Source organism: Rhopilema esculentum, chromosome 9, assembly GCF_057945365.1.
Source record: "Rhopilema esculentum isolate cy_ngs chromosome 9, ASM5794536v1, whole genome shotgun sequence".
Classification (NCBI taxonomy): domain Eukaryota; kingdom Metazoa; phylum Cnidaria; class Scyphozoa; order Rhizostomeae; family Rhizostomatidae; genus Rhopilema; species Rhopilema esculentum.
This window is the reverse complement of record NC_142823.1, coordinates 9,035,863-9,051,725: the sequence shown is the minus strand read 5'-3', so window position 1 is coordinate 9,051,725 and position 15,863 is coordinate 9,035,863. Positions and strand designations below refer to the sequence as shown.

General features: G+C 37.9%; 1 protein-coding gene across 5 annotated transcripts in view; it reads right to left on the bottom strand.

The window, feature by feature from the left end:
• The window catches only part of LOC135689111 (uncharacterized), a 128,912-nt gene that overhangs the window by 78,190 nt on the left and 34,859 nt on the right, over positions 1-15,863 (bottom strand). For 4 of the 5 annotated variants that reach the window (XM_089109925.1, XM_089109927.1, XM_089109926.1 and 1 more), the window contains 12 exons: positions 14,888-15,034; positions 14,056-14,118; positions 11,337-11,428; positions 11,009-11,135; positions 10,313-10,621; positions 9,820-9,942; positions 8,992-9,146; positions 8,292-8,430; positions 7,299-7,595; positions 6,932-7,015; positions 6,448-6,807; positions 588-833 (listed from right to left, as the gene is read on the bottom strand). In XM_089109925.1, the coding sequence (XP_088966051.1) occupies positions 588-833; positions 6,448-6,807; positions 6,932-7,015; positions 7,299-7,595; positions 8,292-8,430; positions 8,992-9,146; positions 9,820-9,942; positions 10,313-10,621; positions 11,009-11,135; positions 11,337-11,428; positions 14,056-14,118; positions 14,888-15,034 (2,142 nt within the window). Of the gene's footprint in view, positions 1-587; positions 834-3,884; positions 4,278-6,447; positions 6,808-6,931; positions 7,016-7,298; positions 7,596-8,291; positions 8,431-8,991; positions 9,147-9,819; positions 9,943-10,312; positions 10,622-11,008; positions 11,136-11,336; positions 11,429-14,055; positions 14,119-14,887; positions 15,035-15,863 lie in introns of those variants that run through there. The other variant, XM_089109929.1, reaches the window with a different exon arrangement.

Here is a 15,863-nt window from a genome sequence, read left to right as displayed (position 1 = left end):
AAATGCTAGAAAGTCAAAACTGAAACGTTTTGTGGTTTTTTTCTAAAAAAAGATAGCCGAAAATGTTTATATTGCGAGGCAAAGCCACACGCCTCGTTATCACTGTTTTTCGAAATGCTTCACCAAGAGGCTTAATCGCGTAATTCTCTTGAAGGTAAGCAAAAAAGAGGATTAATTACTTTTTCGATATAAGTCAGGCTTAAATTTTACAGCGGAATATGACATATTAATGCACAAAGGAAACAAGCTGTCGTTCCGTCTACAACTTAAAATGGCTAAACACTGCAATGTGTTTGATTTGCGAATCAGGTCTTCTTGCCTCAAAGTTTTATATGAAAGGAAACTACAATCTCAGGAATACTAGGCCACCATAAACGAACTGATCACTAAAACTGGAGGCAATACGCTTTACAAAACCCAAAAGAATCCACCCCCCTCCCCCATTTTGAAACAGCTCTTGGTCCCCTAAATGGCCACTATTCCAGTGGCTTAGGTTCCCTTCTTTGAATGGCATTTGACCAAAAAGGACACAGGAAAACGATGATCAATTTTGAACGAAATAACATATCAAAAAATGAGTTACGCACCATAAATGGATTGAGCGTTCCTTCGAATTTCATTAGCATGCCATGAATCATATCAAGCTTTTGATTTCTTCCTTCGCATTCAGACTGCAACTTGGCCCAGCGTAATTCTAGGGCAGTCATTTTACTTTCCAGATTCAGTCGTAACTCAGGGGTGAGCTTCGAACGTGCTCCTTGGAGAAATCGACGGCCACGCCCAACTGTGAGATCAACATTGTCCTCTTGTTCGTGCACTTCGGTTAACAAATTCTAATCAGAAAAATGAATGCAATTTAGTGATGAAAATGACCATCGAGATCTGTCCTGAGACTGTAATTCGAGGGGCAAATCACTCCAAGAAAATCTCGTACACTTCTTTTGAAAATCCTATTGTTTTATCTGAAAATCACTGGAAATCCTTTTTTTAGGGAAAATATCGTACGCTATTTGCAAGAGTGAATTGTCCCTCGCTGTAATTGGCAAGATACGTAGCAAAGGCTTGGCAGGGAGGAAAATTAAAGATTATTATAATTTTTATGCTTTATCAAGTACACGGTTGATGTGGTGGTAATAAATTTGTTTGACGAAATATCACTACGCTGCATTTTGGTTTTGAAGATCCTTTGGAGGAGCATCGAGGAGTCTCTCACTTTGCATTTTAAAATAACGGATGAAGAGAAAAATTATTTATTACTTCTTTCTGTTTCTTTTGGTTTTAAAAAACTTTACAAATAATATGCAATTGTAATCAAAATGGTCTTAAAGCGATGTTCCACTCTCCTTATTTCTTTCAATAAATTTCTGTATGGTATACATACATTTCGGCAATATTATTTTCATAATATCAACAACGAGAATATATTTTGATAAATTCCAACAAAGCTTTTAGGTTTTCTCCGTTTTCATAGAGTCAGAAAGGGCTGACAAACTGTCAGTCGTGGTTCAAAGAAGCGGGAAAATGAAAATATTATGATTGGAGCTAACTAAGCCTGCGTAATTCATTTGCTAGCAAAAGAATAATTCACCAAAAACACAGGCTCTTGGGTGTTTTATCTGCAATTTAATTTACATTAACGAGGCAGGGTGACGAATGTTGACAAAACACTAGCCATTTTACCGTGGGAAACCAAAACCATATCAGAATCGAATTAGTTTATGCAAAATCTGAGCGAATGGGCAACCATGAACACTGGTTGGATTAACATGCAACTGGCTCAATTAGAAAGGTCCTGAGCTTTATAATCCAAGTACGTCACATTACATTACAGTTTCAACACAAGAACAGACTGGAATGTTACGCGGGGGTTGGCTGACTAGCAGACAGACGTGATATCCCACAATGCAAAGCGCACTACACTTTGACGCCCTTTTGCATAACCCAGAAAGCAAAGCGGTGATACGCTTGAAGATGGCTAGGAAGGCTTGGGAAATAAAATAAATTTAAGTAGTATCCCCAACCTCTGACTTGCTTTGGTTTTTTTCTGGGGAAGATTTTCAAAGCTTGAAGAGATTGTCTGGAGAAAGGATGAGCAGTTCTCTACATCCATAACCCTTATATTCATCGTCAGTCTTGCATAGGTAGTTTCCCATGTGACATGTACGTAAATGGGTTGAATATCTGTCAGCACTTTGAGGCAATAGAAGCGAAAAGTGAATTAAAAGATTAATTAGAGATGACAAAAAGAAAGAAAGTGCTCGAAAATCCTGCAGAAAACACATGAAATAATATGCTACACGAATTGGGACCCAAATAAAATGTCTCGTTAATATTCAAAGTTTTTGAATATTTGGGTGTTGCCTTTGAAAAATTTTCATGACCACACCTATCGAACTAACTGTATGTGAAACTTTCATAGCCTGACAAGAGATTTTGACGAGAAAAAGTAGTCTAAGTTTAAACATGTTTTCGAGAACAAAGATCTAAAAGGAGAATGTGAAAGAAAAAACAAACTAGAAAGCTTCTAGATACTGAACAAATCTTAGATAAATTTCATAGATTATGATCATTGGTTCTCGTTTTTAAAACTGTAATGCTCATTTTTAAACATCTATTGGCAGTTGCTGCAATTTTACTTTTTCAATGCGACATCCTGTGTCCCTTTTGTCTACAGATTCAGAAATGAGACAAATGCTTTCAAATTCTAACGCTTAGGTTGAGCCGAGGGGCAAATCACTCTGAGAAAATCTCGTACACCTTTTGTGAAAATCTTGTTGTTTTATCTGAGAATCTCCAGAAATCCTTTTGTTTTAGGCAAAATCTCGTACGCTATTTGCAAGAGTGAATCACCCCTCGGGTTGAGCAGTAGCTGGACACGACATAGGGAAACCATATGCATTTATCAAGCACAGGGTTTCATCACTGTCAATGAAAAATATCTGACAGGTTAAGGTTCGCTTCCCTCGTGCAATAAGCTAGGGGCGTAACTAGCGGGGATTGTAGGGGGTGTGACACCCCTAATGCTGCATGAATTGAATACTTTCTACCTTGTCATATTTCCCGCGAATACCCCACATTAAAACTTCAGAGTCTGATTACAAGAAGAAAACATAGAATACAAGATGGATTCCAAAGCCTTTGCTACACGATATCCCGCGAAACGTTCGCTATCCGCAAATTTGATCTTTATTGTTCTGGTGTCTCCAGCGCAGAAAAAATACTGAACAGTCTGGATGATGGTGAGATGATGGTGACATTATTTTTATGATAATGATCATGATGTATATGAGGGGTGCTGACAGCCCCTGAGCCCCCTTGAGCCCCTTGTTTATGCCGAAAATTTGACAATTTCTACTTTTGCTAGTATCTTGCAACATTTTGCACAAGGGCATCCCCCCTACCCCTTGTTATTCTGATAGCAGTATCACCCCTGATCTATTTATACAGCATACTGCATCCAGACACAATACACTTGTAACAGTAATCCTCTTAGCTGATGGGGGCGGGGCGACCACGAGCCGAAAATACAGGGGCCCACAGTGACTTATGCGCTTCTTCCGTTATGGTCTTGATTGAATGGCAACCGGCATTATGATAGTACATTGCTTTGGATGTGAAACCACATGGCATTATGTCCAATCCAATTTATTTTGTAGCCCAATCCTGTTTATTTAAAGGCCCTCTCAATTCTAAACAAGGCTCCAAGAAACGGGCTCTTGAAGAAAGCAATGCGTCAGTCGTTTCGAGACTGCCAAATGACAACTCGGAGTTCGGACATGATCGCACAGAAAATCACAGGTTCCCAAAACTTATCCAATCCGAAAGATAAAGGGTTTGTCTGCAAACTCGTGAATGCAAAATAATATTTTCGATCATAAACTAACCTTGAAAGCTCCAATGTATCCAAAATTTCTTCGTCGCAGAGACGGCGAAAGATTCAGTGAATCAGTATCGGAATCGCTCTCCATTTTTAGCGCATTAGTAGGCCGTTCAAGGGCACGCGTAACACTTTGCTTCGTTTCGCTATTTCCTAAACCAGAAGCTATAAAATCGTGTTGTTGTCTACCTTGCTCTTATTGAAGATAGCTGGAGCGTGGAGAACATAAAATAGAATGTACACTCAGGCTAGTTACGACGGACAAAGAAACAAAGGAAGTGTTGAATCAAGGATAGTATCCAAGATAAAAGGAATGCGCCACAGATTCACTCTGATATCAAAACCAACATTAGGCACCAAATTAAGGCTGATACAATGAACTTTGTAATAACAAACAGAATAATGGTGTAGAAGTAAGGCTAGCTGTTGTAAGAGACGTTGTAAGGGCGGGTCAAAATGGTAATAAGCGGTCATAGCACAGAAATGGACGGAATAGGAACACGCCATTCACAAGGCGAATCTAATGTGAGAAGATTAACCTTGTCTGACTGCCTGAAATCGCAGCAGATATTATGGAAATATGAAATGCTACAAAAAGGAGCGGCTAAATATTGTGAGACGTCAATAGAAATTTGCCTTGAAACCCCCCGGCTCTTTCCCTCAATCGGATGATAGGGAGGGATAATTATTTCCAAAGAATAATTATTCCAAAGAGGATAGGAATTTTGCAAGAAAGAACGGCGATTTAATCGTTGCTAAGTGGTGCATCATTAAAGGACTAATTAGAAGGAAACACGCGAAATTCAACAACTATGTTCTTCGTTACTTCCTGTGAACTATTATCGTTGCTTAGATGGAATATTTCAGGCGATAAAAAAATTCAATATAAATTAGCGTCTTCAATGAATGGAAAATGAAGGTGGGCTAGAAATAGAGTTCGCAGGCATTGTTTGCCACGGAAAGGCTTTCTTGTGCATTCTGATAAAGTTGTTGCTTTTTGGTTTCATCCAAACAATATTCTGAAAACGCTGTTCATTCAACCAACTGCCAAGCGTAAGACCGCTTGTCATGAATAACAATGCTTTAACATGAAATAATAGCGAAATCCAAAATTGAGCACTGTGAATATGACCTTATAACAACAATTATCTTTGTTAAAACTATTTTCTGTTTATTCTAATTGCAATGTACTGCCTGATCACTACGGAAAAAGACGGGCGAGCGGTTGAAAAGCGGGAGAACGGTAGCCTGTGTTAGAGTACGACTGAAGGACGTGAGGAAAGTTGAAGAGAGCACGAAAGACACCCCTGGACAGCTGTCACATTGATTCACTTCTCTCTCCCGCCACATGAAATGATATGGAAAATGACAAGGACCTTTTGAAAATTTCGATAAATTTGCTAAAATTCAATTGATATATCAGCCAACAAAATGTCTCCTCATTTGTATAAAAACCCACGAGGAAAAGCTTTTGATTAATATTTTTCATCCCTGATTAACTGGTAGCTCGGCATAACCAAACGGTGAAGGAAAAAATTAGTACTATTATCATAAAAGCACTATCTTATACAAAGCATAGCATCAAAACTTATATACTAATTAACTAACAAAACATATCAAAAATATAAAAAATATAACAAAAATAACTAACTTGAACGAACATTTATTAAGTTGAATGGAATATTTACAACTCCCAAAAATTTTAGAAACTGTTCGATTCGATAATGCTTAATTAATATGTCTCATTGCATTAAAAACAGAACTCCTGCTCACATTTCATAATAAGGAGACCAGAATTGAAATCCCAGCTTTTGGATAATTGAACATGCATTGTGCTTCGCTATAGTTTAACCTTAATACGATCAAAACCCGAGTCTAACTTTGACCTGAAATCTAGGGGAAATGATCGTATCTCGAGGCTAAACGTTCGTAGAAAAAAGTCTGCAACTGCGGAACGAGGTACAAAATTCAGAACGAGGGTAGAAATGCGTCAAAATGAGCACGACAATTGACTGTCTATCGTTGGTCTACAAGAGTTTTTTGGTATCTAGGTTGTCAGAGGTACTGGTTGTTTAAAAAAATTGTCACCAACAGTTCGAAAAAATTGGGCAAATAGGGAGATGTCATTAAGGCTGACTGGCAATGGAGTAGAAGCAAATTTCAAGGGTATGAAATTTCCTGAGGGTACTTTGTGGGTGGATGTATTTTTTTGGGAAAAAAGCGGGCATGAAACCGAAATAAATCTTTGGAAAAGTTTTCTTAAATTGTTAGCAAAATCATTCATGTTCTATAGTTGCTCAAAACCAGAAAAGTCATATGCCTATGTTGAAAAAGAACAATCCAGGGCTGAGATTGCTCTTGGCAAAAAAGTGTCTGTCTTCTGACAAGAAAACAATTGTTGTGAACTTTTAAAATTTGGCGGATGAAATACATTTGCGTGTTTTTGTTACAGAATATTTTACAGTTTTTAGGGGGGTTAGAATATTTTGGTGCTTTAAATGATTTGCTTCTGCCCTGGTACCGGTCAATCTTAATGACAGCTCCCTTATTGAGAAAAATAGGTTTCTCACCTCGAAGTACTCTTTGTCAGTTTCCAAGCCCTCGTTGAATTTAAACTCCTGCTTGGCCAATTTTACTTCTGCCTTCTCAATAAAATCTAACAGTGCCTCGCATTTCTCGCCCCATTCCTTTGCTTTCTCCTCAGCCTCGGTTCCATCTCCGCTGAACTGCTCCTCCTCTTCGACGATTTCTTCCAGAATCAAGTCGATTCGTCTTGGCACTTCTTGTAACACAATTGCATGCAACCGTGCAAGTTCCTGCAACTGCTCTGCAACAACTTCTCGCCCGTCCCTCGAGTCCTTGTAGCGATCGTTATTGTCTTCGCAGTTCTCCAGGAATGATCGATATTCTTCAAGGCTATTTTCAAACACCTGAGAAATTTGACTTAAAAGATTAGCATCACTTCATGTTTGTTTAGGAGAAACCTACAAAAAATTTGATTGGCAAACAATTTAATTTTCATCAATATATTAAAAATGTAGCAGAGCCTAATACCTCGGATTCTGTAAGGAACTCCTCCCCAGCAGTGTACACCTGTTGAATTGGCTTTCGATGTGAATCAAGCTCTTCGTAGATAGCCTTTGAGGATAAGCAGAATGAATCAAACGGTTGTATGTTTAAGTACTCACATAAAAACGGTTGTATGTTTAAGTATTCACACTTTCTGACAGGCTTTTCGTAAAACAGTGACCAGACTATGTTATAAGATACTCAAAGCCGAACACTCTTTTCGGTGATTCTGCACCAGAAGATATCTGGTTTTCCGAAATCTTACTCTATTTACTGGAGAAACAGGGCTAAGAGGACGTCGCACCATAGAAGCAAGAGTTTCGTTCAAATGCAACCGGATTAACGACATTACCTCATACTCCTTTTTGAGTTTTGGAAGGTCCTCGGGGGCTTCGGGTACCTGGGCATCCAGCGTTTCCTTTCTCGTAACAACCCATTCCATCTCGGTGCGGATTTGATCTTCAAACTTAACCAACTTTGGGAGTATCCTTTCTAGTGTCTCTGTTCGTCGTTTTGTTTCATTCAGGGCGTTTTCCCATCTCATTAAAATCGTGTAAGTCTCCTTCAACTCGACGTCACCCAGCTCCTTCGATGCGTGCCTCAATCGCTCTACGTCTTCAGTTGATGAATCAAAATCCCTCAAAATTTCCTGCAAAAATATCAAACTGTAGAACCCCATAAATCTTTGAGGAATCTTTAGCCCCTTTAATGAATATCACTTCTGAATATCACCAGGTTATTTAAGCTAACAGGAATTCACAAGACGAAACTGACAATAGGCGTAAAATTCTGAATTCTGTTTTCAGAGGATTTAACTAAAATGGCGGCTCCTACCACATTAGCTTCGTGACAAAATACAAAACACAAACGCAATTATGGCCAAAAACACTAAAATTCTAACATGTTAGCAAAATCACTAGTTCGACTTGCTATAACGGAGTTCTTTCTCAATTTAGAGTCGTGCAGAAATTCAACTAGCCCAATCGAAGCGGAAGGCTGCTAGAATGAGCGTTTCCAGAATTTCTAAATAAAAATTTTTACTAATTTCTTTGTCACTGCCAAATGAGAAAATTTCTGCAATTAAAGTTTGACTGCCATGAACTAGTGCTACCTTACAATTTACCCTTAAAAGGGACGGCAGGTGCGAGAAGCTGAATAGCAGACGAGCTGACTTTTCCGAGTAAATTTCATGCTTTTGCTTAGAAAACTATGATATGAATCTTGATAAACGATATCAGATTTTTACAACAGCATCGATAAATGTATTAAATATGCATTGCAAAGATAATGTGTAAATTTGCTTATGATAAGCATCCTAAAAGACAGGTCGTGAAGCAAAAGTCACCTTTAATTTTGCAAGTCTGTGACTAACAACTTCGATGTCCATTGTAAATCCAGGCTGACTTATCAACTCGCTCTCAACAGTGCACAGCCATTCGTCAAGTGCAGTTGCAATTTCCAGGATTACCTGCGCTTGCTTCAACCTTCCAAAGCAAAAACTTCTAAATTAGAAGACCAAAACAGAAGAGCTTTCAAGTTTCAATTGACCGTACACTATTTCGTTAAATCACGGGTTCGAAATGTATATCAAGTATTAATGGGTTACAAAAGCATGGTTTTTGCAAAAATGCTTTTTACTGGTTTTTGCAACAAGACTAGCTAAGCACCAACGTAACTTTGTGCAGTTTTTCCAAAAAATAGGAGCATTAGCTTTCCCCTTTACTAGAAAGGAAATAAAAAGCGCGTCTGGGATCTATATATTTACTTAATTCGCCAGCTTGCATCCTTTTCAAAAAAATGGTGCTTTAGTTTTGGCTAAAAAATTTAAAAGCCAAATATTGATTAAAAATTGAGAAACCAGAAACAAACGAGTTTTGCTACTGCTTTGTCCAGAAAATAGACGAGATCAAATTAAAAAATCAAAAAGTCTTGTGGCTGAGAAATAATGACAGAGCAGTAGCATCCATAAAATAACTAGAAACCAAAAAATATTCAGACCAATACGATCAGTCTTTTGACCAATTCAATTGCGAGAACGCGATCACCTTTTGTCCCATTGCTTCAGCTTCTCAGAAACCAAAGACCATTTCTCAATAAGAACACCTATTTTATATTGCAGCTGCATGCTTGAAACTTCTGGTTGTTTTTCAACTATCATCTCATATTGCTGTTGTTCTTTCGTCATCTGTTGCAAAGTGACCTTCAAAAATAACATCTCTTATATTAGCCTAGCTCCCGTGACTAACGAGAAACACAATTCAAAAGCTGATCAAATATCAAGGTTCTAGGCTAATATGGCAATCTGGTTCTTGGATTTTACAAAATTCCGTTGTTCTCAGTTTTATCAGGATTTAATAGTTTCTCAATTTTTTTGCTTCGAGTACTGAAGTTTCTCAATTTCTTTTGACTGTCCAGTACTCGTTTCTTATAGCCAGTTTCTTATAAAAGAATAAGTGTATATCTACCAAACATAATACACGCAAAAAGCAACAAACAACATCAGAGTATGCTTTTAAATAGATCCAGCCCTGTGAGTATTTAAACCTAATCACTTGATTATGAGACACCCAGTCTCTAATTGGATTCGCGGCAAATAACGACTCCATTCAACAACATAGCCGCAAATCCGTTTAATAAATGGAAAATATAAACAAATGAACTTTAAAAAACTGAAATCTTTAAGATCGGTACTTTCAATCTCATATCGATATGATTGTATTTACGTCTTGTGGATAACCATATTTGTCAATAGGGGATCAATTGGTATCTTTGAAAAAATAAAGTTAATCCTTTGAAAAAACAATGTTATTGTGTTATCTGCCGCCATATTGGAGAAATAAAGATATTCCTCTATAAAAACTTACGACAAGTACCTCAATTTCTCTAATTTCGTCTTCACTCGAATCTGCATCCATGGCAACAATCTCTTTTGACCGGAGCCTCGTTTCAATAGACACCAACCAAGTTAGCAACTTTTCCACAGATAAATTAAGCTCCTAAACGGAAAACTCGTGCCATTAGTTGACCCTCAGCACAAAAGAATTGCTGTGTAACTAAATAATATCATTAAGCACTTGCATTTTCAAACAACCTTGAAAAAATTAAATGCATTGTGGGCATCTCATTTCCAAAGATGCAAAAGAAAGCTTTCTTCCTCTTATCATGATACAGTATAATCCGGTTATAACGTACTTTAAGAGACCAGCGTATTAAGTACGTTGTAACTAGGGTAAGTAAAAATTGACTAAAACCAAGCACACCTTTTGCCGGGACCAAGCACACCAGTATGTTATATCCGAAAGTACGTAATAACCGAGTACGTTATAACGGGATTCTACTGTAGTACATTATCAAAAGAATAATAACCTCTTCAAAGTCTGGTACTGCAGATTCCTGCGGCAGCTCGTCCTCCGCTTCAGGAACTTCTTCTCCGGGAGTTTGTTCAGCCTGATCTTCGGAGACAGCCAAAACCTCTTCTTCGGGTACGATATCCGCTTCGGCCTCTCTTTCATCCTGCTTTGGAGACAAAATATCTTCTTTCTCCCATTGCCTGTTTATAAAAGCGAGTTCTTCGTCCGTTTCTTCGTCATCGATTGGTCCAACATGCTGGCCAATTTCTTTTAACAGATCTTCAATGTCAACACTTCCCGAAGCAAAGAACTCGGGTTCAATGATCTATGAAGGAAGAATTCCCAACTAGGTTTAATGAACAGAATTGGAGCCCTGCTTTCTGCAGCAAAATTGAAACAAAATTAGCAAAACAAACTGTGGACAAACAGAATCTTGCAACTAGATCGCTTTCTTTAATATAATGCTATCTACAAACGGAAGTCTGCATGTCGAGACGGGCCTATCTAAGAGTTAGGAAGTAGCCACGGGCCTAGAACCGCCACGGGGGAAATAAAATGCATGACTAAACAGATCTTAATCCTGAAATAATGGAAGGATCCATTTAAGGGATCCTGGGTGAGCTTTACGTAAACGTCAAGGCTATCTAAAAGTAAAACTATCAAAATCCAAAATTCCAGATACCCAGATAATGCATTCAACTAAAAGAAGTACCTTTTCTCCAGCAACGGTGTGCACAACCTTAACTCCGGAAGGCGACTCTGATGCCGATAATGCCTGCTTTAGATGCCAATATCGATTCCTCCAAAGTGTCAGTAAATGCTTGTACTGGATTTCAATTCTGGGGAACAGAGCAGGTCATTACGTCAAGTATTTCTGGCATAAATGTCATGAGCGTAGTTTTGGACATGTGAGTTGACTTCAAGGCATTCGGAAAGAAATAATATGAAGTAGGAAATTTTGAAAGTAGAAACACAAACAGCTTAAAAATATGTAAAATTGTGAAGCAATTAAGATCTTGAGTAGTAAGAAATGGTGATACCTCGTTGTGAGATCTAGGGCCTCGGGGTCAGGTGCAGGAATCACAAAGCAGACTGATGGTGCCTCGAATTCGTCTTCATTTTTGTCTTGTAACTAACATAATAAACAAGAAAACATAATTAGCAATCAAAAGCAGCAAAGCTATCGAAAGATTGATCAACCTCGTTTACAAGTGACCCTCTTTTTGAAAATAACAGTACAAGAATTGAACACGGGCAGTGACTCAAGAGATATAAGCGTAATATGGCGCTTCAGCACGTGACCCAAAGCTGAAAGCAGCAACCAACAGTTGAACGGGGTTTTATGGCGGTTGTCCATAAAAAGAACAAATAAAAATGATTTAAGTATATGTCGTCACAGCAGAAGCAAGTGGGCAAATTTTTAGGTGCTTCTTTTTTTACTGTGAGTTTCGCAACAGGCTTTTTTGGTAGCAAATAATCTTGGAGATCGAACAAGATTCTGTGAAATCGTTCGGGGAATCAAATCGAAAGGAAGCTAGTAAGGTAAGAAGAGGGTGGCGTAATATTAATCCACAAAAAACGAAAGGACAGTGAAATGTGAAAAGAGCGTACGCCCGAGGCTAGTCTTTTTAAAACGAGAACATTCGTCATGGCGAGCAGCGGGGGCAAGTTGTCCCATAGAGTCGGTGTAATAGGGGCCTAGCTAATAAGGGAAAGACGGTATTGAGAAATGTTTGATACTGAAAAACACCAGCTGCCTTACGTTTTAGGATATTCACAGTCGTATGTCACAGCATTCTCACACGTTGAAAAAAGATGTGCACGCATTATAAGATTAGTTCTTCTATTCACATTCCTAACTTAGGTTACACTAAAGAGGAAGCGTATTGTCTTTAAATTACAACAAAACAGGTTTTCAGAAGAACATTTCCAATGAGTACAAACTGAAAGATTGTAACAGATTACTTGTAAGGTCGAAAAAGCAAGGAAGATTTGCCTTTGACTTCTTCTATTTGATAAATTACACACTGCTCCAAAATGTTAACGCTCAAATAGACTTCGTCAATCACCAAAATCGTAGCATCTTTGTATATTCAACCACTTTGATCAACAACATTTCAATGATATGTTTGAAAATATAATTTAAAAGGCTCCCTGTGCTTGAAAATCTGCCAAATAACCAATAGTCTCAAAATAACTCCAAACTCTTTAATATTCCCTTAAAATGAGAAGACTCGTTTGGATGCTGTTGTTGTTGCTGTCTCGAAAGCAACATGGCGGCCTATCAAAGGATCACACAAAATGATGATATGATCTGTCTACGAACGTGGCAAAATAAACCGGGATTAAGTCTCATTTACAATGTTTACTCATTCTTAGCGAATCACCGTCACATCCAAGCAATAAATTTGTAGACAATATCCAAACTCCAGGTTATTCGTATCGATATTTAAAACGCATAGGTATCCAGGTCAAGTAAGGGTCATGCGAAAGGGGGCTAGAGGGGCATGCCCACACACTTTTATGCAATACTTATTGCAAACTATTGCTAATCAAAATTCGTCTAATATCCGGCTATCTTCTTCAGAGTTCAAGGCACGGAGTCTTTAACATAGTATTTGAAAGGAGGTTATAACGGAGGTTATTTAAAAAGCAATGACAAATGAGAGAAGACGCCTTTGAACATGGCCTAAGTAAGCTCGAGGCAAGGCAGCACAACGAGTTAAAGATATGTCAACTATAAGCACATTTTGCAAAACAATCGAGCAATGTTGGTAGGTGCCTACTCTTCGTGAAAGAGGACAAACCTGCAGAAGCTTTGAACTTAGAACTCGCTTCGTTTTAGCTTGAGAGCTGGCCTAGCAAGACTGACTTCTCTGGCCTGTTGACCTGCCCACTAAATATGCTTAAACATATTTGATCATGCGTCTGAGTTATTGACAGTAGACGAACTCGACGAACAATTGATAACTTTCACACAAAGCAATTGATTCAATATTAATGAAATTGAGAATTCGAAACAAAAGCAAGCGTACAATGGAACAACTACACTGCGCAAATAATTTCACCTGTTGCAAACAAAACAGGAGACAATCAAATTTTTATCTCTTGGGATTTCGCGGTCTGGGATTTCATTAACATACGGAAAGGAGGGGTTTTCAAGGCCAGAAAATACAAAATAAGATACAAGCAAGGGTGCAGCACTCTGAAAAGAACCATAGTTGATATCGTGTGAAAGAACGAGAGGGCAAAAGGATATTTTCTAATAATACGCAAAAAATCCACAAAAGTGTGAGGGTCGTACAATTCAAGGAAAATAGGTAAGGGAAGGACACTTCAGCGGGAAACGCCCATCTCAGCGGGAAACGCCCATCTCAATTTTTTTAGAGGCTAAAGCCACAACATTAAAGCCAATCCCCGGAGTCTACTACTTTCCTATTTTCAATTCTTCCAACAGTTGTCGTGAAAAGAGGCTATATGTCAGAACCGAGGCTGTACACATACCCACGTGAAAACAAGATGATACCCTGTTTCATTCTCGGTGTTACAAAAATTTTCAATGCTTTTGTTTCTGATTATCTTTATGAAGAACAGCTTATTATGATTACAAAATTATACTGCTGCACAAGACTAGGCCGTGTAAACAAATGAAGCTCAAAGCAGACTACACAAGACTAGGCCGTGTAAACAAATGAAGCTCGAAGCAGACTACACAAGACTAGGCCGTGTAAACAAATGAAGCTCGAAGCAGACTCTCACCTTCCATTTGTGGTGGTCAGAATTCTCGTTAAGGTTATATTCTTTGTCACTTAACACTGGCACCTGAAATTAGAGAAAACGATAAAACAATGCACTAAAAACATATTTATTATTTATATTTATTTATGAATAACGCGAATTCATATATTACACTTGATTTCTGCTTTCAGTATAACAAAACCATCGAACCCCAGTCTTTTCAATATTCTTTTAAAAACAAGGCAAATCAGACATTTTCTTCAGGTACCTTCATTCATTCACCAGCCATCTTTGAGTGCCCCACAATAAAATATTTCCTGTTGCTATTATCGGGTTTAGGAAGTGGTTAACAAACCTTGAAGACACCTACTTTCCTGGGAAACTGAATATTTCGTAAGAATTGATGGATTTTAAGAACCCATTTGAAATTTGTAGAATTCACAGTGTCTGATATCGGTCGGACTTTGTCAGCCCTGAATATGTTTTCAGGGGGTACTTTCACATCCCACAATGCGCTGACCAAAAGCAATTATGTTTATCAAAAGCGCTGAACTAAACATGTTTTTAACTAAGCGTTTGCTGATAACATGGTAGGAAACTATTCTTTTCTTTTCAACTCAAAAGGAGTCTTCCCAAACAAATGAACTGCAGCCCTCTTTATTTAGTTTTGGGCGTTTAAAGAAAAAATAGCTGTGAGCCTTAGCTGATTCAAAACTTCACGCGCAGTCGTATGTTTATTGGAGCAAAGGCAGAAATTTCGACCGTAGGCGAGAGACTTAGAGCTAGAAGAAGTTTCAGGAATACATTAGGTCAAAATCAAGTCAACAAGATCATGTAAAAAGTCGCTCCATACCGTGGCTTGCTTATATTCACATGTAGAGACAACTACTTTTGGTTCCCTCAATGGAATTCGACGGTACTCCAATGGAATCACTCGCTTGCCCAAAGACTGGAGCGAACTCACGGAATCCTTTTGGTCCAGCAACTCTTGCTTCATGGCCTAGCACATCAAAGAATATAACAATTTTAAAAGAAATTTAGTCTCAAATTCTTACATCAAACAGATAAAATATACTCTCAATTTGCTGCAATCAGATTCCAAAAACCTGCATGGTTTGGAGATGTCTTCCTAAAGCTTTAAATCTTTTATTTGGTTGCTGTTATTTAGCCATTAGAGAAAATCACTCATTCATTCCAACTAGAAGTAAAGTTTAAAAAAAATATCTTGGGCATGTCATTTATCTCTCAAAAAATGCCCAACAATACTCAAACCTAATTCATGGCTTGGTTTTGGAAATACTTTAGACTAAATTAAACTGAATTCCTTTACTTCGTACTTTGATTAAGTACTACAGTTTTAGTTTCCGTGCAAGCTTCATGATGCTAGTGCTTGCGATTTTGTTTTTATGACGTCATAAAAGCAGACACTCTGTCAAGAATGTGGCCAAGATTAGCAAATGAAGTAAGAAAGTTTCACACGCGAGTATATTGCCTTAAGTTTTAAGTTTCATATCTTTTTAATTCTTTTTATCGTGAAATCTTTTATTCTGATATCTTTATAAACGTTTGCTTCAGCGGCCAAATTTGCCTGCTTTTCAGGGGGCCATGGCAAAACCTCATAACAATGTTTGAAATCTAAAATAAACAGGACAATTTACGAGGTTGAATAGCATAAAATTTTATCAAATGTTATTGTCTTTCATACACAATATGGTCGTAAAATCTACAGCACAAACATAAAACCATATGCGAAATTCTAGCCAGGATTAGGCATGGTGGTAAATTCTAATCTGAGCTCAAATAAATTTAGTATGAAGTTTGGAGAAATT